The sequence below is a fragment of the Myripristis murdjan genome, chromosome 2 (genome assembly GCF_902150065.1).
Source record: "Myripristis murdjan chromosome 2, fMyrMur1.1, whole genome shotgun sequence".
NCBI classification, from domain to species: domain Eukaryota; kingdom Metazoa; phylum Chordata; class Actinopteri; order Holocentriformes; family Holocentridae; genus Myripristis; species Myripristis murdjan.
Window position 1 is genome coordinate 12,871,037 of NC_043981.1, and position 13,964 is coordinate 12,885,000.

The 13,964-nt window shown below is 42.7% G+C and overlaps 1 protein-coding gene across 1 annotated transcript in view; it reads right to left on the reverse strand.

Moving 5' to 3' along the window:
• Positions 1-492: 492 nt before the first annotated feature.
• Positions 493-13,964, reverse strand: part of LOC115371730 (FERM and PDZ domain-containing protein 4-like) — a 29,132-nt gene continuing 15,660 nt past the window's right edge. Inside the window, exons 8-16 of the mRNA XM_030069216.1 lie at positions 12,381-12,500; positions 11,682-11,818; positions 10,836-10,962; positions 8,303-8,392; positions 7,927-8,109; positions 7,603-7,741; positions 5,951-6,526; positions 5,501-5,905; positions 493-4,918 (exon numbers count right to left, since the gene is read on the reverse strand). Coding sequence (XP_029925076.1) covers positions 1,524-4,918; positions 5,501-5,905; positions 5,951-6,526; positions 7,603-7,741; positions 7,927-8,109; positions 8,303-8,392; positions 10,836-10,962; positions 11,682-11,818; positions 12,381-12,500 — 5,172 coding nt within the window. The 3' untranslated portion in view covers positions 493-1,523. The remainder of the gene's footprint in view (positions 4,919-5,500; positions 5,906-5,950; positions 6,527-7,602; positions 7,742-7,926; positions 8,110-8,302; positions 8,393-10,835; positions 10,963-11,681; positions 11,819-12,380; positions 12,501-13,964) is intronic.

A 13,964-nucleotide genomic window follows, 5' to 3' on the forward strand; every position in this document is an offset into this window, starting at 1 on the left:
CAAACTTTTTGGGGTTTTGGGAAGTATGCACTGTCCAGATCATAAACAATTATCATTTCCAAGTCTTGAACTGTCTTACCTTGCTTTGAACAGCCTCCCTACCAATGTGAATGTGTGAAATTGATCAAAAACATGTGCTAATAAGCTAACATTGATAATACTTGCTTTAAGTGTTTATGAACAAAATAATGTTTAACCTTGTTTTGTGTCATTCAAGAGTGCTAAAGTAGATTCCATTTCAACCTTTCCATTAAGTAAGGCACTACATAATGCTTCTCAAGGAGTGCTGCTATGCAACACAATATAAAAGACTAGAATTAAATAGTTTATAGTATGGGCATCAACACCATTGCTCTATTCTTTTTATGTTGATTCAGAGATAAAATTCCTTAAAACATCTTGCAATGTACACCAATACATGCACAATGAAACCAAAGGAGACATGAAAAGAGACACAAACATACAGTATATAAAAATGTTTTAATAGGTCGGTGGACTATTGAAAAAAAAAATGAATTTAATGTTATTCTCAAGAGATTTAAATGCATCTTGATACATGGTGTGGAGTAATAAATCATTCAAGCACACAACTTATTCCAAAACAGATAATAAAACACAAAGACTTAAAAATAATTAGATATAACAGTAACACAGTGCTCAATCTTAATTGTTCATTATAGAATCCCAATATTTCCTAAATTTTTGATATATATATTTTTTGCTATTAGTTTGTTATTTACGGCTTATTTATATGTCTTAAAAAGTCAAAATAAATAAGGTGTTACAATATGAAGCAGTACTAAATGCAGTGCAATTTTAGTGTCCCTGTAATTCTAATAAATGTTCCTCTCAGCTTTCCACAAGCTGCATTGCAATGACACAAAACTGAAATCAATTCACTTGATGTACAATCATTCAAAAAGTAATCTGTGATAGAATTTTGCATGATCTTAAACCACAGCAACCAATGGCAAAATTGTCTAAGCATTTTCTTTTCAACAACTGAACTACTGTGGAATTGCACTTTATGAATTGACTGAGCTGAAAGTGAATTCACTTCAACTTTGTTGAATGATATATCAAAGAATAAATTCAGTAGAATACTCCTTAAATGCCTCCTTAAAATGCTACAGCAAATAATATATTTGTATTGTGTTTCTGTACATTTAATACATTTTAAATAAGTTATATTATGCACAAGTAAAAGGTTATCTATTAGGTACATGTCAATTTTACAAAGGTCTGTGACAGTATGGCTTTGTAAATATACATTACAATATTGTCATCAGAAATAGCAAGTGCAGTCAGTGAACACTGCCTTTCAGCATCTTCTTCATCTTTTGAATTTGAGTCATATAAATTTCATATCTAAGTACAAGCAATCCAGCACATTTTAATATGTAAATAGCCCAGATCTTAATAAGAATCTGACTCTCATTAGCCTTAATGAAAAATAAAAAGATGCTTACAGGCAGACTTCTTCTGACTGCGTAGGCAAGGCCAAAAAGCATAATAAATGGCCTCTACTTGCTAAGCAGCGTTTTAAGGGAGCGGGTGAGTGCGTTAGCGATGGCCGACATGGTACTGGAGTGGCGGACCAGGGCTTTCACGCTGTGTTCTCCTGGTGCTCCCACGGCGGCCGCCTCAGCCGCTTTGAGCAGACAGATGTAGTTCATAACAACCTCATCAACCTTAGCCACCACCTCTCTCTGTTGGTGTGCGGCTGAGACTCCGAGCCCCCGAACCAAACACATACAAGCTTCACAGAGACAGCAGAGCACCTGAAAGCTACAGGTTACGGCCAGCAGCATCTCCTCAGGGCTACCGTGGGCCTGTGCCATTCTCCTGCATGCCCGGCCTAATTCCTTCGACTCAATAGAAAGGAGCTGCTTGTACTGGGATAAATCCTGGATCTGAGGCATCTGGATCCCACGATCCCTGCGACCGACGCTGGATCGCACCAGTGCAATGAGCTCGCTGGCATCACGACGAACATCTGAAAAGCCAGCAGGGAAAATGTACATGCGGTCTTTGAGGGCATTGATCCGTGCCAGACGGTCACTGAAGCTCATGTTATTGAGGACCTCTCCATATAGCTGGTCCCCGGCCGCATCCACTGCTGAGCCACAGGAAGACGTCGCTGATGCTGCACCACCTTCATTATCAATATCACTCCCACCACGGCTCCGCCTGGGCTTCTCCCATTCAATCTCATCCTCTTCACCCTCACTCTTCCTCTTGAAGAAACAGTAGCTGAAAGGCCCGTTGCATCTCCAGGGACTGGTGTCCAGTTTTTGAGAGCCCTTCATGTGTTTACTGTCTTTTTGTAAGGGAAATGCCACAGATGCCCTTCTACTGTCTCCCCTGTTGCCTGTCGACCAACATGTGGTCTGGGAGGACACAGAGCCCTGGGAGTAGCTCTTGGAGAGCCGCTTCCTTGTTGGCCTCCTCTGGACTTTGGTCTCGCTTTGTTGGGCCACGGGTGTCAACAAGGGTTGCTGGCTCCGGCTTCGGCTGGGCTTGTCAAACAGAACCTCCACACTACCAGAACCAGCAGTCACATTACTGGAGCTGCGTTTCAGCTCCCGACCCCGCTGCAGGCTGTTGTTAAGGAGATCTGTTGGTGGCAGGGTTGGGGTGACAGCCTGAATGTGGTTCTGATTCTGCCGGTACTGGATGGAATGGACAGAGTCCTGTTTAGGCAGGGTGCTTGAGTTACTGGAGATGGTGTTGGCTTGCACTGACAGAGATGATGAAGAAGAAGGCGGAGGTGGTACAGGAGGTGGTGGAGGGGGACAGTGTAGGTTTGGGGTTGGAGACGTGATGCAGGCTCTAGAGCCTGTAGACGCCTGCCTGGTAAAAGCAGACGGGTGGTCTCCCCTACCTAGAGAGATGCTGTTGAGCTCTGTTCGTTGGCCAGCTAAACTGGGGACAGTAGAGAAACACAGAGAATCACTGGAGCGAGGATGAGTGGACTGGCGGACTGCATGCTTTGTCCTCAGCTCAGGTTTTAACCAGTCCTCTGTGCTGCCACTAGGCTGGCTTCTTGAACGAGGCGGGGGACGGTGGGCAGTACCTCCACCCTCACGGTTACCACCTGTGATAAGTCCACCATCACGGATGGTGCTTCCCTCTCTCTTACACAGAGACAGGAAGTGTTCTGGGTCCATAGCACCCCGCTCTAGCTCACTCTCCAGACCAGAAAAGGAACTCCTCCTCTCAGTACCAACTGGTCTTACCTCTAGATTGTCTCTTGGTCTCTGAGCATGCAAATCAGGACTCCTCTTGAGCTTGGCAGGGAGTGTGGCTGAGTGATATGGCCGGGGACTTTTATTTGCCAGCAACAGGGAGGTGGTGTTGGCTAAATTAGGGCTGAGGAAGGGGGAGGACATGGATGAAGGCATGCAGGGGCACCGAGCAACAGTGTTTCCTCTATTCTTAACCATCTCTACCAGCTGGGGGTTACTGGTGATATAGCGCCTAGTGTCTTTTTTCACTGCCCCTCCCATGCCCGCACTGTGAAGCTTCCCTCCCTGATGCATTTGGCTGACTGTCAGATAGTTAATCAGCTGTCTATAGGCCTCACTGCCTTCCTTTTGGTTCAATCCCCTCAAACATGCCTGCTGTTTAGCATGCAAATCATTGTGAAGCCTCCTGCTTGCAGTACCTGTAGTGTCTTTATGCTTAGATGGTGTAGCAGAGGATGGCCGGCCTTGTTCAGCCCCAGCAGCAGGCTGGTGGATGTTTGGCAGCATCTTCCGTAAAAGAACTGGGTCTGCGTGCGGGTGGAGGTCTTTACCCTGAATGTTCTGGCCAGGGATGCTGTGGGGGATTCCAGACTTGTTATCTTCATAGTTGAGCACCCTGAGCAGTGAGGAAGAGGAGCTAGAAAGTGGGTGCCGTTGGAGATGGTGGTGTTTAGACTCAACTGTGCCAGGGCCAAGTGGTGAGTCAGTTGGGGTGGCACAAGCACTACTGTTTGTGCTGCCCCCAGCATCTAGAGATGAGCACAGAGAACCCTGAAGGGAACTGTGGGCTTCTCCTTGTAAACTTGAAATCCTTTTTGCTAGATGGTACTCACACAGCCGAGCCACGCTCTGCTGTCTTGAAATAGGCTGATGGTCATTTTGAATATCTGACCCCTGATCTGACCCACCTGACCTGGGGTTTTTAGTAGGGGACAGCAATGATGCCACCACCAGGTGTTCATCTTGCTCAACAGCAGAAGCCCCATTATCTGTGGCACCTTCCCCCAACTTGGCTACATCTAACAGATGGTCAGAGGTAGAAGAAGGAGTGCGAGGGACACTTTGATGGCTTCGGGGGAGACTGTTCACCCCAAGGCCCTCAGATACAGCATTCTCTGAAAAATAAGAACTAGCTCTTCTTTGAATTTCTCCTCGCTCACAGAATGAAGTGCGGAGTTCAGTGTTAAGCTGGCTACTGCTGCCACCGTTCCCCTCTCGGTGCCCTTCTCTTGTGCTAAAGGTATTATATTTTGTATTAGAGTTCACAGACTTTTTATGATGTTTTCCTCCTGGTGTGGTGGAGCTGGGGCGCTGGACAGTGGAGGAGAGGTTAGTTTGGGACCTCACGTCCATGCTGTCTGGCCCTGATGACGAAGTGTCCAACTGGGGGCTCCGTCTTGGAGGTACTGCTGGAGGCTGAAGGCTGTGTTGTGAAGGACTACGGGGCTTCTTCTGCATAGTTCCTCCTGAATTGGGTGAAACAGGAAATTCTGTTTTTTCCTCAAGTAAAGGTTGGTATCCTTCCCTAGTGGCCACCAAAAGGCGCATGTGACTGTCATTGTGCCTGTGAGCAGCAGCCAGTTCAGAGATTTCAGTCATCTCGGAGGAGTTGGTCTCATTACCTGAATCTGAGGAGGACTCAGGGCTGAAGCCTCGAGATATCAAAACACCTATAAAATAAGAGATTAGAAAGTTAGAGATGCAACATTTAATTTGGGCGCAATTGCTGTAAAATTGTACATCAAAATGCTTTGATTGCATATCAGTGACGCTGAGCTGGATATAATCACAAAACAAAATACACTGTGCAATGTAACAACTCAACACAACACAACAGCACTGAAAACAAATTTTGAATTAATTAAAGGGCAGAGAGGAACAGTGGTTTCCAACATGACACCATTGATGCATCTGGAGGGTTAAGATATAAGGAAGGCACAAGGCCTCAGAGAATTTGAGGCAAAGGATGCACATTGAAGAAAACCCAGAATTAAATGAGCAGAGGGTTATAATCCAATAATTTTCCTGACTTTCATCCCTGATCATTACAAATTAAATTCCACTTTTTACTGGGATATGAAATGTGTTTTTGAAAGATTAAATTACCTAGTTTATATTTGGAGGACCCAGGTCCAGATTTATCTGGGCTGAATTACAGAAGCCTCTGAGTAAAAATGTTAGAAACCACTGGTACAGAACATTATTATATAATGACATACATCATTTGGAGCTTTCATTAGTATGCAACAGACCTGGATTGCTACTGTGGGGCTGTGGCCGAGGGGGCCTCTGCTCAGAGACAGACAGAGCCTCAAGCGCCTGCAGAGTGTTGACCACTACGTTATCTAGCCTCCCCTCCCCTCCCCTGCTACCTTCCCCCTCCCCATGTGTTGGTACAGCATCAATTAACGACACTGGTATGTCATCATTGTCACGCGTGCTTAATGGCCTTCCTTCAGGTGCTGTGTCCTCATCTGAGCTGTCCCGAAATCCTGGCGGAGGAGCTGCGATTGCAAGGTTGAGTGTCTGCAACAGTGTGTCATCTTCATCATCGTCAATGCCATCATCTCCCTCTGGAGGAGGCAGTGATGTCAAGTCAATGATGTCATCAGTAGAGCCGGAAAGTGTCAAGAAGGTGGCCTTGCTGGCTGCAGTGGCTAACCCTCCTCCCTGTTTCGCACAGTTACCACTGTTTCCACTACCACCCCCTCTCTCATCCACCACTGTTGTACCCCCTGTGGAATCTTCCTCACAGGAGGCATCATCCTCATCCTCTGCATCATCAGTTGTATCAGCATAACACAAGTCTCTTAGCAATGGCTCTTCACCACATTCCTCACCACCAATGTTACTGTACACGTGTGGCCGACCACTATACTGAAACGGCACCTCATCTTGTGGGCGGACGTCCATGTTGTTGTGCAGGTAGGGGGGTCTTTGCTCAGGGATATCAGGGCTCTCCAACAGTCTTTTGTAGTGTAAGCTCTTAGGGTTGCTCAGAGCAGCACCCCCCCCAAAAATGAATGACACTTTGGCGCTCCGAGGTGAGTCCTGAGGTTTGTGTCTTATGGAAGGGGGAGGAAGAGGGGGCAATGGACTTCTCCTCGCTCCGAGGTCTCTGTCAGGGTGCTGGCTTTCAGGGAAGTAAGAGGAGATGCTGTTTTCTCTCTGCTCATTGTCTGAATAGTCCCTGTTGTAAACTTCGCCTTGGCTGGGTGATGGCTCCTCGCTGTCCTCCAAAGATGTGCTATATGGCCACTCCAGGACACGATCTTGACCTGAGGACAGCAGTAAAATAACTTTTTATTACTTTATGAGTTTTATATTCTATCACAATGAAAATTCAAGGTAAAGGGTTATTGCTCACTAGGCTTTTGAATGCTCTAGGTCAGGTCATTCTAAATTTTATGCTGCACTGCAAAAATATACCTCCTAACAAGTCATTTAATCTAGTCTTGAGTCTTTAAGTCTTATTCTTATTTCTTAATGTAAGTGAAAGAGGGTTGTCCTGATGGGTCAGTGGTATAGGCTGCATATAATGTAATGACAACATCCTGGGTGTGAATTTGACCCAGGACCTATGTTCTCCCTCCCCTGCCAATCCTAAAGGCAAAATGCCAAGAAAAAAAGCCTGCTTTTTGGGTAGGACACTGCTACTCACCTCCAATGGAAATTAACTTGTTTAAAGAGTATTTATATATGGAAATAGCTAAGATAAGATAAACATTTCAAGACTTAATATTTATTTGATAACTTAATATAGGTTAAGTCATTAACTTGTTCAGGTGGTTATTTTTTCAGTCTTTTTACATATCAAAGTTGCACCCAGTGTATGCTGGGATACACTCCACCCCTCTCACAAACATATTTACGAATAAGTTAATATGGAAAATGAACGGATGGATGGATACACATTAAAGCTAAGTTCAACTTTTGACATTTCATTATATATTCTGGTTAAAAACATTGATGCATTTGTTTTGGCAGATTCCCAGTGTATTTAGTGAGTAGAGTTCCCACACCAAGGCCCTCCTCATGTTGTAGTATTTTATGCAGGAGAATCACTGAATGCATGAAACAATATTTTGTTTGGATTATGTGATGCCAGATCATCTGCCTTCAAGCATAATTTCTGAATAGTGAACTTGAGCAACAAGCTTGTGTGAAAAGTATCCTCTCTAAACAAAATATTTTAATGAATAATCATTACAGAATTAGTCAATATGACATAAAATTACTTCACCTTATAAGACCTTCCATAGAATGACTTTGTAAAGTTTTAATGAATAATGTCCTGCATGCATAGTGTCTTGAATACACCTCCCTGCACACCCCAATGTTAATAATTACCCACCAGTTTCATCCCCTCCAGTGCTGTTGCAGTGGGCCATGCTGAAGATAGATCTCCTTGAGTCCACTAGGAGGCGATAGTAGCCTGCTGTTAGACAGGCCAGGTTCATCGCATCACTGGACTCCATGATCAGTGTGATGGGCTACACAAGGAGGAAGGAAAGCAGGATGGAAAGCATAAAGTAAAAAAAAGAAAAGGAGATTGCATTACTTTCATAGGACATATATATAAATTTGCTTGCACTTAAAGCCAAGCTTTTTTGTCTGCTGAATTGCATTTTTAATATTCTTAAAGGTCTGGTAGTTTTTCAGACAGCACTATACTCACCCTGACATCCAGAACGTGCAGCTCCAGTCGCACGTTGGTCTCGTCCTCAGTTAGGATCTCGATGCGGTTGACGTGGCTGAAGTCAGCCAATAGGGCAACTAGGTTTGTCCGGGCATTGATCACATGACTGATGCCGTAACGTGGGCCCACCAACAGTGTCACATCAGTCTGTTTTTCCCCCTGCTACAGAGGAATGTATGTGTGTGTGTGTATATGTGTGTGTGTTTGTGTGTAAGGGACAGAGAAAGTCATTCAAGAACATGAGTTTTCTTTCAAAGCATTGCCTGGGTCTCACAAGAGATTTTAGCCGTGACAGACATACACCAAACATTTACATCAAGTTCATTCAAGTCATTACAAAAACTGATACGCTTACCAAAAGTATTGATTTGAATTCCCTCCCTCCGTAAAGTCTGAGCTCACTGAGGTACCTCAGGTAGTGCACCTTGGCCTGCAAAGTAGTCAGCTGCAGGGAGAAATGAAATTAGTAAGAGATCCAAAATTTAATCAGGCACTCCCCAAAAGCACGCAAAGCATAACCTTTTCAGCATATTGACACTCACTCTTTAATGAGACTTGAATTTATATTTTCAGTTTGCTCCTGACCTGATGGCTCTCATTATTTTTCACAGTGTTGCATGAAATTTTTATTTATACCTTTACCAACATGCTAGAGTGAACAATCAATAGGAAGGACATGCTTTGGGTACTTCTGGAGCTGACTTTTTCGAGTATCCTTTGAAAGGACTGTATTGGATAGCTGCACATCCAGGCAACAAATAGCTCTGTATTGAAGCAGTATAGAGTTACTATACTGAAGTAGTATAAGTTCAATAAGCATGAGGAATGTCCCTATATCGAGATACCTAAGAGCTTAGTTGCATATTGAGCCTGGGTGAGTATGGGTATGCCATTACAACTATCCACCTCCCGTTATTGACAGATAGGCTCACACCTCCAGAATGCACAACAGTAAGTTGTGTCATCCCATGTCTAACAACATCTACACACACTGAATACTGATCAGGACTATACACTGCACACACCTATGCCATGGTACCTACTCTTAATATTACACACAGCCCACGATCCAACTGTGCTACTATCTCACTTCACCATCAGTTTCAGCAACAACAGGCTAATGGGACAGCTGACCTGGAAACAGGCATTTTCAGAAAAAAAAATATAATTTCGCTTCTATAAAATCTTTGTTTCAATCTCTCTGCAAAACACAGAATGAGTCTGTGCAGCTTCTTTGAAGTTGGGTGAGTGAGGACTTGGAGAGTGTAATGAGGTAGCTGATGTGGAACACCAACTTTTCTGAATTGAGAGATTGCACGTCAACTTGTTGATGTTTCCTGGCTGTATTTCTCTCTAATGAACAGACTGAATATCAACTGCCACTGTTTGAATACAAATTATTTGCCAAGACCATGCACCATCATACTGGCCGGGCTCGAAGGGAAGAGATCGATATCCGTCACTCTTGACAGATATTTTATGGTGCTTGTACACATTATGCATGTCATGAAACAATGCAGAACTCCATCAACAACTATTAGATTTGCATTCATGATGAAGGTGTTTTTCCTGCCACCTATGTGTATTCTATCAGCTATTAGACCCCAGTCACTTTCACTGCAAATATTGCCACTCAGTTTTACCTAAAAATGTTTAATCTTTGTCTTCCCATGTATTTATCCAGGCGACATGGTAATAAATAAACAAGTGAAGCCAGATGGTAATCATGATGCATCAAGACATCACGGCCACCAACAGAAACATAAACTGACTATATTTTCAAAAAAGGATCAAGCTATTTTTTTTCCATCTCCTCATCCAACTTTGGTCAATTTGATTTTTCTTACTATATTGTATGCTATGAATTTACCTCATCAAGGATGTCAGCCCAAAAAAGTAGGCCAAACCTATTCTGCTTTGAGTTTAGTTGTGATTACTCACCACTTTATTCCTATATGCGACACATGTACTTGTGTTGCTGTTTTATGGCCCTCATAATGAGCTATGCAATTACCAGCTCAAGCACCCATTGTGTTGCAGCAGTAAATGGGACATGAAGCAAAAAAGGTTAGTAATTTGCTGCTGCCAGGTGATGTCACCCATAAGTTCCTGTAAACTTTTCATTGCTTTTGCTTCAATCAACAACAGCATAGCTTTTCCTTGTACAATTTTTTCCCCCATTTTTCTTTTGCTCTTAAAAAACATGTCTTGTCTTGAATGAGCCTTGACTCTTCAAACTTATCTGAGACCCCATTCATTCTTCAATTAGTCACACAAGAGCACTGTAACCTATCTCAAAATCATTTATCAAAAATAATCACCATTCTAAATGTGCAGCTGAAGATCTCACCAGCAAATTTGTGCTACGGTGTAACACCCCAAGTTTAAATGTTAACCTTATTAATTTCAAATTATTACAGTTCAACACACCATGACTGCCAACAAGTAAACAACACTCCCATTTACAAAATTGCTCAACCATTGGCTGCTTGCATTGTGAAGAGACAGTTTCATGAAGAGCTAAATGAATGAATGAATAACTAAAAAAAAAAAAAAAAAAAATCAGACACAGCTCATTCAGCAGTCCTACTTTGTTACAAGCTGTGTGTGTGTGTGTATGTCTTATTATGCCCACATATGGACATTGCACATTGCTTGTTATTCACATTAGTATTCAAGACCTATTCCAACAAAGGGTCGTGGGTTGACAAGGGTGAGAAACTTTACAAGGTTGAGTTTGGCAGCTATGCTATTTTAAGATATTGCATCAGAGAGAGGGAGAGAGAGAGAGGGAGAGAGAAAGAAAGAGAGAGAGAGAGAGAGAGAGAGAGAGAGAGATGGCAGGAGTTTATTAACAAGGGCAAAGAAAGACAATGAAAGCTGGTTACTTTTTTCCCTGGAGGCACGAGGTTCTGGTTGGTTTTGAGGATGTGCGTCAGCGCCTTCTTTATGTTTTTCTCCTTCATGCTGGACAGCACAGCGGGGGGCAGGAACAGCGACAGACCCCACTCTTTTCTGTAAAGAGCAGACAGATTTCAGGATAAAATTGGCCTCGCAGAAATGCTTCCATTAGTCCTGGGTAAAAGATTTGCAATCAATTTCAAGCATTTGGGTGGGGTTTAGTCTCAGATAAGCTGTCAGTAATGGAAATGCACCCTGTGCTGACTTTCAGGAGGAGCAGTCTCCTTAAAAAAAGTGCTTCCCCGCAACGATTCTTGATACCATAATATATTGATGTTAAATCCCACTAAATTGTGGCTTTCAAAATTGCCTTTATCCAGTGCTTTACTGTGCATTTTAGCAGGAGCTTTGTTGCTAATGCTACTGTGGCTTTAACTTTTACTTTTGCTGCAAAGGTTTGCTAAGAATGCTCTTTTTCAGCCACAACCCTCTTCTCATCAATACATTTGCACACATTCATAGCTGTAATCTGCTGACAGGGATTACAGTGGTTTGCATTTGGCCCTGAGCATCTCCACCACAACAGTTAGGGGTTAAGTGCCTTGCTCAAAGGCACCAGTTGTTTAGGAAGGGTAGAGCACACATTCATTGTCTTCTAGATTTCAAGGTGTTACAAGAGGTCACCCAGTTGTCCTGAGCTGAATCTGAGCTGAGTCTTTTTGTCATTTATTGTCTTTATGCATGGGGAAAAAACAATAACTGTATCTATCCCAGGACAAACTTTCATAAACCGCTCAAATTTTGTTAAAAAAGAAAAATATATGCAGACTTACTGGATGTATTTGAGTGAGACCTTCTGGCTCTGTCTGGTTGTCATGGTAAGGATGTACATCTGCAGTGCGGCCAATCGGAGCGCAGCGTCGTACTTCAGCTCCGGGCCAAACCGTTCCAAAACCACATCGTTACAACTCTACAAACCAAACCGGAGAATAGTCAAGAAAGAATCCCTGCGTTAATTTAACCATGTGAACTGCATTTCATCTCTCCACAGGGAAATACAAGCAGCAGTGCCTCCCTGCTGAGCTGAAATAAGTTGCTCTCAACCTTTTTTGGACTGATATTAATTCAAGGAGACGCCTCTCCTCAGCCCTCGATGTGGATTTGCAAACACAAAATGGTGAACTCCGACAACAAAGCATGATTAGATTTCCTTGTCTCAGGCTGTTTCACTTGACTAATTACTGGAGTATGCCGAAGGGAATGCAATATTCATTATTTTAGAGGAAGTCATTTATGTAGCAATGATAATTTATTTGTAAATGAGGATTTTGTTTTCCATTTTAAGGATATATTCTGTACCCTTGTATGTCAGTTTCAAAACCGCCAAAACTCTTTTTATAACCATCTGGTACGTCCCATCACTTCCTGAGTTGAGAGGCACTTAATTATTTTATTACTCACTTGATTTAGGATCCTGTTTCGAAGAAGGTAAAAGTTTATTTTAAGGCGCTGCTGCTAACACCGCTGCTCACCTGAACGTAGAGGTATTCAAACGCCACAGCGTCTCTCCGGAGCAGCTCCACGGGGTCCCTGGGCACAAAGCTGATCCTGAAGAAACACTTCATCTTGTCAGAGCCGGGCCTCTGGGTCACCTGGAGTCACAGAGGAAGAAATGTACCGACAGAATGAGACTCAAGGACATTTTTCTTAATCTCTCAGCAAAATTGAAAGTGTGAGAACATTGTGACAAAGGGACTAGGTATAGTAGCAGTAGGAGTAGCAGTAGTCCATGAGCAATAGTAGTGGGAGTAGTGTCAGTTGTCCATTAGAAATCATAGTAGTGGTCTAATAGCAGCAGTAGCACTAATAGTAGTAGTACATACAACATCATTAGAAATAGTAGTGGGAGTAGCAGAGGTAGACCTAGTAGTAACATGGGTAGTAAAAGTAGTATTAGTAGTCTAGTGGTAATAGCAGTAATACTTGTACTAGTAGTAGTAGCCTAGTGGTAGTAGTAGCAGAAGTATTAGTAATAGTAGCAGTAGCAGTAGTCATAATAATAGTGATAGAAATAGGACTAGTAGCAGTAGAAGTAGTAGTAACAGGAGTAACAGTAATAGTAATAGTACATAGAGTAAAGACAAGTCACTTTATTTATATAAGACAACGGGAGTTGGCACAAGATTAAAAGAGTAATACCTAAAAGCCAAGACTAAAAGACTAAATAGTAGTAGTAGTAGTAGTGGTGGTAGCAGTAGCAGCAGTAGTAACAATAGCATTAGTAACAGCAGCAGTGGTAGCAGTAGCAGAGTAGACGTAGTAGGCTAATACTATCAGTAGAAAGAGTAGTAACAGTACAAGTAGTAACAGTAGTAGTAGTAGTAGTAGTAGTAGTAGCAGTAACACAAGTAGCAGTTGCAGTAATATAGTCTGTAGTATCATATCTGAGTAGTTGTGGTGGTAGAAGTGGTACAAATAGTGGTACGGATAGTAATACTGTGAAATACAATGGGAGAAACATAACAGTACTAGTAGTCACTATATGAGTGTATATTTAGACTATTTTGGACCTCAAGATGTGACTATGTAATATTTCAGTAACCAACAAAAAAAAAAAAAAAAAAAAAATATTGATAATTTAAAGGCAGAAACAGTAGGATTTTCAAAAAAACAACAACAAACAAACCCAAAAAAAACAAAAACAAAAAAAAAACGTGTACAAGTGAGCCACTAGAAGTGTGGTGGTGTGTGTGTGTCTGCAGAGACCCTGGCCTCTGCCTAGAGTTTCTTGTTTTGCTGAGCTCGTGACTCTTCTGGGCTTTGGCCATAGGGCAGTGGGCATGTAGCTCCTAGCCAATAAGAACGCATAGTGCCAGGCTGATAGCAAAACATCCAATAGAAAGCTATGAAAATCACAGATGTGGACCGTGGGAAAGAGGAAATATAGCAGGGCAAAATGCCAAGCAGAGCAAACTCCAAAATCTGAAGGTCATTTCATTCCATCGCCATCCTAGGAAATGAAAACTAGCTGCAGGCGGCTAGCTTAGCCAGGAACGAGGGGCCAACTTTGAATGTTGTGACTGACAAATCCTGCTCACTCTGCCTTTAACATAAGA